General features: G+C 44.2%; 1 protein-coding gene across 1 annotated transcript in view; it reads right to left on the reverse strand.

The window, feature by feature from the left end:
• The window catches only part of nek11 (NIMA-related kinase 11), an 89,642-nt gene that overhangs the window by 27,355 nt on the left and 54,787 nt on the right, over positions 1 to 7,500 (reverse strand). Inside the window, exons 8-11 of the mRNA XM_078251739.1 lie at positions 6,872 to 6,939; positions 6,381 to 6,500; positions 4,293 to 4,436; positions 2,979 to 3,090 (exon numbers count right to left, since the gene is read on the reverse strand). Coding sequence (XP_078107865.1) covers positions 2,979 to 3,090; positions 4,293 to 4,436; positions 6,381 to 6,500; positions 6,872 to 6,939 — 444 coding nt within the window. The remainder of the gene's footprint in view (positions 1 to 2,978; positions 3,091 to 4,292; positions 4,437 to 6,380; positions 6,501 to 6,871; positions 6,940 to 7,500) is intronic.

Here is a 7,500-nt window from a genome sequence, read left to right on the forward strand (position 1 = left end):
TAGGTAAGGACTACATGCTCAGTAGCTAGGTAAGGACTACACGCTCAGTAGCTAGGTAAGGACCACACGCTCAGTAGCTAGGTAAGGACCACACGCTCAGTAGCTAGGTAAGGACCACATGCTCGGTAGCTAGGTAAGGACTACGTGCTCAGTAGCTAGGTAAGGACTACATGCTCAGTAGCTAGGTAAGGACTACATGAGCTAGCTAGCTGTTTCTCCAACTTCAGTAGAACAAGGCAGGATTAGCTGGGAGACTTCTTCTAAACGAGGGAACACTTCCACCTTTGTGTTGAATACCTGCAGAACAGGGACATGGAAGTAGTTCTTTTGTAGATTATGGTGAACTAGTGTGTGTTGTAGCAGTGTTTTGCCATTGAGAACGAGCTAGCATGCTAACGGTTAGCCCCCTAGGCCCCTCGTTTTTGCTAGTGACGTAGAAAGCCGTGCAGATGTTGACCAGCTGACCCGGAGACTGAAGGCAGAACACATTCAGAAACCGTATCTCACTCAGAACAGCATGGAGGGTTTTTTCAAAGTCTGTATGCATGTGGAAGCACCAGAGACACAAAATAACTCCCCAAATCCCAGAAAAAGTCATTTTTTTCATAATATGGGCACTTTAAGTCCTGCCCACACCAGAGTAGGGGTGTCAAAATTTCCATATTTAAAGGTACACTGTGTAGGAATGTCTGGCGGTGAAATAGTATTCAGCATTCAAACCAATAGTGCTCTCTGGCGCCTCGCTTTTTCAAATGCGCGTTGCATCTACGGTAGCCGTTATGTACCAAGAAGCTACGACAACATGTCTTCCAAGTTTCCCTTTTTTGGCGAGGAGGATTCCTTCTCGTGTGGCTCGGCATGAGTCTGATCCTCCATTATGAACTAAAGGGCAGTGACCAGCTCCTCTCACTGATCTCCTTCTCCGTTTCAGCTGGTTTCAGTCACGTGACGCTGGCTCTGAGCGAAAACGTGTTGTGGGTTAGCTAGACAGGAAGGCTAGTGCTCTGTGTCCCTCTCAGCCATTATAGTTTTTCAAAATGGAGGAACGACATGGAAGCCTCCTTGGACTTGCCCGTCCAATGGAAATACAGGTACGAAATTCTTCGCTTACGAGGCTAAGTCAGATCATTGGCAGAGGTCATTTTACACCAATGAGGACGTATTAATGAATGAAGAGTTTTTTTGTGATTGTTTTGGGCAAAAATCCTTGATTATGCGTCACGTTTTCTTACAAAATGTGATGGAATATGCGGGATATTGCAGGAACTTGCAAAAACTGTGGCTCCATCGTGGCGTCATCGCGGGGTTTGCAGCTTTTCGGTGACGTTCACGTCAAGTAAGTACGTCACTTCATAACGTTCTCATGGCAGCAGGGGAAAACGGCTGCTCTAGTGTGAAGTAAACACAACATTTTTCAACTTTCTGCTGACTTCTGGGACTTTTTTGCTACGAAAATGCGGGGATTATGAAATCATGTAAGCCCCGCATATCTTTTCGCGGAAATCTGGCATAATCACGTTTTTCTGGAGGGACTGATGTATATGCAGTATTATGTGCTTAAGCTTACTAACAGCTAACGTGTCCCCTCTGCTAGACATTCGCTGTGTGTATGTGCTCGTTGTAAAAGAGCTGTTAGTCATTGAGGAAGTGGTTCAAAGTACTCCGGGTGACCGCTGATGCAGACAGTTAAGCTTAAGTCATAACAATAGTTTAGGCTTTCATGGCATAGAGGTGCATTGTTTGAAGGTTGTGAGAGCAGACGAGGAAGTTGCACCACACGGAGGCCCCGACCTTGGCGTGTGTGTGTGAAGATACCAGTTCCTGCCTAAGAAACTAGAAGACACCCCCCCCTATGAGGATAGGATAAAAGCGTGAGGGAGAGAACAGATCAGGGCTCATAATTCAGAGGACAACTCGGTGGACCAGCTCTGACTTGATGTCTGTTGCTAGGGAAATTAACGGTAGGTTTCCGCACAGCGAATGGAGACGATATTTGCCCTGATTGGGCGAGAGGAGAGCGAATCGCCGAGTTACAAAAAAAGTCTGAACAAGATGGCGGAGGTTATCAGCGCTGTATCATGAACATTTGTATGTGATTAAAATGTTTCTACATGAACATCGGTACTTGTATCAACATAAATTGTGATTGACAGGGCACATTCACCACTACATACACCACTGTAGATGTTAGTTTAGTAACACTCAAACTGATCAGCTAGCCAACAGGCTAATCGCTAGCATGTTCGAACATTGGATTTCATTGTAAGCTTAGCCAGGCAGCTAACTAGGCTACTTGTGCATGTGTTTGATTACATGTTTTGTTGGCGAACATAGACGCTTGTATCAACACAGATTTCACAAGCTACAATAGCGACGATAGCTTGCTAGCAAACTACCTGCTAGCTACCTATGCTACCTAGCTTCAACCCTCTCTGCTAGCTACCTATGCTACCTAGCTTCAACCCTCTCTGCTAGCTACCTATGCTACCTAGCTTCAACCCTCTCTGCTAGCTGCCTATGCTACCTAGCTTCAGCCCTCTCTGCTAGCTGCCTATGCTACCTAGCTTCAACCCTCTCTGCTAGCTACCTATGCTACCTAGCTTCAGCCCTCTCTGCTAGCTACCTATGCTACCTAGCTTCAACCCTCTCTGCTAGCTGCCTATGCTACCTAGCTTCAACCCTCTCTGCTAGCTGCTAGCAGTTGGTGTTCTGTTGCGGTCTGGCGTGTTGTTTTCGCGATCACGCCCCGGAGGCAATATTTCGCTGGCCGAAATTTGCTTGGTGTTTCGCTGTGTGAAACCTACCGTTTGTCTCTGTTTGTGAACCCACAATCGTTAATAAAATAGCGGTCTTTGGCAACATACTAGGGACCACCACAGATGTTTGACTTTTTAATATATTTTCATCTCTAATGTTTTGACCAAACTGCAGAAAATGTAGGAAATCTACGCTAAGATGATGTTTTTCTCACCGTGTACTTCCGACTCTGACATCTCACCGTCCTCCTGCTTCATTAGGATTGGCTGCGAGCCTCCTGGTGACCCGTGGTCCTGGATGCTGATTGGTTGACTTTGGCAGGCTCCGTCCTCTCTGCTCTCCTGGGGTTTTAGTTTTAATTGACTCTTTTAGTTCCTCTCCCTTCAAATATCCACCGACTCAGAGAGAGAACTAATACCTCAACACTTCCTTTACGTATTAGTAGAAGCAGATGCTAACACATGCTAACACATGCTCACACGCTAAAATATGCTAACACCTGCTAACACATGCTAATACACTAAAATAAGCAAAAATATGCTAAAACATGCTAAAAAATGCTAAAATAGGCTGAAACATGCTAACACATGCTAACACACTAAATTATGCTAACACATGCTAACACATGCTAATACACTAAAATAAGCAAAAATATGCTAAAACACGCTAAAAACTGCTAAAATAGGCTGTAACATGCTTAAAATATGCTAACATAATGCATGCTAAGTAAACACATGCTAACATGGCACATGCTAACAAATGCTAACACATGCTAACATGCTAGTAGTAGTGGCCAAATACATTAAATAAACGTGTAGATTATCTACTTAAACTGTGTACTCAACACCTCAACACTTTCTCTGAGTCTCCTTAGAACCCTTCAGAACCCTTGAGAACCCTTAGAACCTTAGAACTTTTAGAACCCCTCAGAACCCTTAGAACTTTTAGAACCCTTCAGAACCCTACAGAACCCTTAGAACCCTTCATAACCTTCAGAACCCTTCAGAACCCTTAGAACTTTCAGAACCCTTCATAACCTTCATAAACCTTCAGAACCCTTCAGAACTTTCAGAACCCTTCATAACCTTCAGAACCCTTCAGAACTTTCAGAACCCTTCATAACCTTCAGAACCCTTAGAACTTTCAGAACCCTTCAGAACCCTTAGAACTTTCAGAACCCTTCAGAACCCTTAGAACACTTCATAACCTTCATAACCTTCAGAACCCTTAGAACTTTCATAACCCTTCAGAACCCTTAGAACTTTCAGAACCCTTCAGAACCCTTAGAACACTTCATAACCTTCAGAACCCTTCAGAACCCTTAGAACCTTCATAACCTTCAGAACACTTAGAACTTTCAGAGCCCTATCCAGATACCCTGAGAACTTTCAGAACCTTTAGAACCCTTAGAACACTTCATAATCTTCATAACCCTTCAGAACCCTTAGAACTTTCAGAACCCTTCAGAACCCTTCAGAACCCTCAGGACTAAGAGGATTAATTCAACCCGTGAAGAGAAGCAGTCTGTGGTCTGCGGGGTAAATATGTAACATGTATAAAGTGAGTGAATTGATCTTTTTCTTACATTCAGAACATCCAGGCTGACTTTTTCAAAGTGTCGCCTCCTGAGTTCCCTCCTGCGCGTGTGGATCTCCTCGTATTTCTCCTCGGCCAGTTTCCTGTCGAGACAGAAACCAAAACCTCTTTAACCCTCCTGTTGTCATCGAGTCAAAATGTGACCCATATTCAAAACGTTTGGGTTTCTTTCAACCAAATTGTCAAAAACTAACGTGAATGGTTCCGTACAACCATTACTCTCCACAAGTAAAGGATCAGCTCAGTACTTTCATTCAATGTGGGTGTTTGTATTCAATATTATAGCATTTTGAGAGAAAGAAAATGATAAAAGAACGTTGAAAAGAGAGACAAAAATGTCAGAAATAGCTTCAAAAATGTGGGGAAAAAACAAAAAAACAACAACACGAAATATGCTTCCCATTCAAATACATTACTTTACATTTTCGTGCTGGCCACCACGAAAAAAACGAGAAAAACGTCCCCGTGAACACCAATCAATAGATTAAATAACGTGACCATTTCACGAACTGCCGTGACACTGGGTTGGCGTGACGTATCACGATATAAAGATGTTTTATTGTGAAGAAGACCACAGTAGGTTTTTGAAACTCCTGTCTATGGGAGATTGTACTATATTTGTTTGGTACTAGTTTTCCAGGTATGGTGATATATTGCTGTATCAATATTTTGTCACACCCCTTCCGGAGAAGCGAGGTTTTAGTTTTTATACTCCACATATCTGTCACAAACTCCCAGGAAACTTCAGGCCCGTTGCAACTCTCCCTTCTTATAAACGGAGGCTGAAGACTTCTGATCATTCCCTGCGTCTGAGACCCGTCTGTCAGCTGAGTGAGTGAACGTGTTCAGGTGGCGTGTGTCCTCCTGTAATGGGATCCCCGCCTGATTGGATCCGCTCTGAGGAGTCGCAGCTGAGCGACGCTTTATTACCCAGAATCCAACGTGTTTAACAGCCGCTCAGAGCCACCGAACTCTATTAACATGGTGGCTCCGAGGGACAGGAGGAGACGAAGAGTCTGTCTGAGTCAATCAGCCCACTTTCACTGACACTTCCTGCAGCTCAGTGTGCACATACTCTGTGTGTTCAAAATCATCCTCAAGAACAAAAGTATGAGCATGTGTGTGTTACCTGAGTCTCTTTCTGTGTGTGTATGTGTGTGTGTGTGTGTGTTACCTGAGTCTCTTTGTGTGTGTGTGTGTGTTACCTGAGTCTCTTTGTGTGTGTGTGTGTGTGTGTGTGTGTGTGTGTGTTACCTGAGTCTCTTTGTGTGTGCGTGTGTGTGTGTGTGTTACCTGAGTCTCTTTGTGTGTGTCTGTGTGTGTGCGTGTTACCTGAGTCTCTTTGTGCGTGTGTGTGTGTGTGTGTGTGTGTGTTACCTGAGTCTCTTGTGTGTGTGTGTGCGTGTGTGTGTGTGTGTTACCTGAGTCTCTTTCTGTGTGTGTATGTGTGTGTGTGTGTGTGTTACCTGAGTCTCTTTGTGTGTGTGTGTTACCTGAGTCTCTTTGTGTGTGTGTGTTACCTGAGTCTCTTTGTGTGTGTGTGTGTGTGTGTGTGTGTTACCTGAGTCTCTTTCTGTGTGTGTGCGTGTTACCTGAGTCTCTTCGTGCGTGTGTGTGTGTGTGTGTGTGTTACCTGAGTCTCTTTTGTGTGTGTGTGTGTGTGTGTGTGTGTGTGTGTGTTACCTGAGTCTCTTTGTGTGTGTGTGTGTGTGTGTGTGTGTGTGTGTTACCTGAGTCTCTTTTGTGTGTGTGTGTGTGTGTGTGTGTGTGTGTGTGTGTTACCTGAGTCTCTTTGTGTGTGTGTGTGTGTGTGTGTGTGTGTGTGTGTGTGTGTGTGTGTGTGTGTGTGTGTGTGTTACCTGAGTCTCTTTGTGTGTGTGTGTGTGTGTGTGTGTGTGTGTGTGTGTGTGTGTGTGTGTGTGTGTGTGTGTGTTACCTGAGTCTCTTTGTGTGTGTGTGTGTGTGTGTGTGTGTGTGTGTGTGTGTGTGTGTGTGTGTGTGTGTGTGTGTGTGTGTGTGTGTGTTACCTGAGTCTTTTTGCCTTCTCGTCAGCAGCTTCCAGTTTGCGGAGCCTCATTCTCTCTCTGGGCGTCATCTGCTCGACCTCTGACCTCTCCATCAGCGTCTGCAGGTGAACCTTTGTCTTCCTGCACACACACACACACACACACACACACACACAAAGAGACTCAGGTAACACATCATTCGTCATTCATCTGGAACTGTCCAATCACATCACTACATTCTCAGTGGTGGAACACAGAGCGTCTGTACGTGTGTTTGTGTGTGTGTGTGTGTGTGTGTGTGTGTGTGTGTGTGTGTGTGTGTGTGTGTGTGTGTGTGTGTGTGTGTGTGATGGTGTACGTGTGTGTGTCTCTGAGGCAAAGAAGCATAAGAAAGAGGAAGAAGAAAGGACGGTGATGAAGACAAGGAAGGAGGAGGGATAAGGAGGCAAGAAAAAGCAGAAAGATTAAGATAAAAGAAAAGGAGAAGAGGAACAGGAAACAGGAAGTCCTACATGTTCCTGGCGATGAGTTCGGTGTCTTTCTTGATCTCTTCTTTCGACACAAACCTGTCCTTCATTTTCTGTAAAAACACAGATTGTTCATACAATTAATAATCCAAACTCTGAACTTTATATTGTGTAAACGTCCTATAACGTATGATCAGACCTGATCGTGGGAGGATCAGTGAAGATGCCGAAGGCAAAATGCTCCAAGATCTTCACGTCTAAGGATGCAAACATGCAACAGATGCCTTAAACCGCAAGTTGAACATATATTTCCTTAAAAAAGCAACACAGCGGCTGCTGCAAAAGAGAGAGAATTGAGAAAATTGCTGCTAGAGTCAATGCATAAGTTCCAATATACTGTAATAATGTCATAGTTAATCATAAGTATAATATTACTGGTGAAATGGTATTGAACCAATAGGCTAATCCATTTCATTTAGGTGCAGTCCTGCGGGCGAAGAAGTCCCAGGCCTACTAATCCCATTCTGAGGCTGCAGCACCATCATTAACAGCATTATAATCCATAATCTTTTATTTCAAAGGGTTTACATCATTCACCAGCAATAATAGCCTACTGTGGGACTCCTTTTTAATGGCTCTTACTGGTTTGTGTCCAGGGAATGCTACAAAAATGT

This window comes from Sander vitreus, chromosome 6 (assembly GCF_031162955.1).
Source record: "Sander vitreus isolate 19-12246 chromosome 6, sanVit1, whole genome shotgun sequence".
Classification (NCBI taxonomy): Eukaryota; Metazoa; Chordata; class Actinopteri; order Perciformes; family Percidae; genus Sander; species Sander vitreus.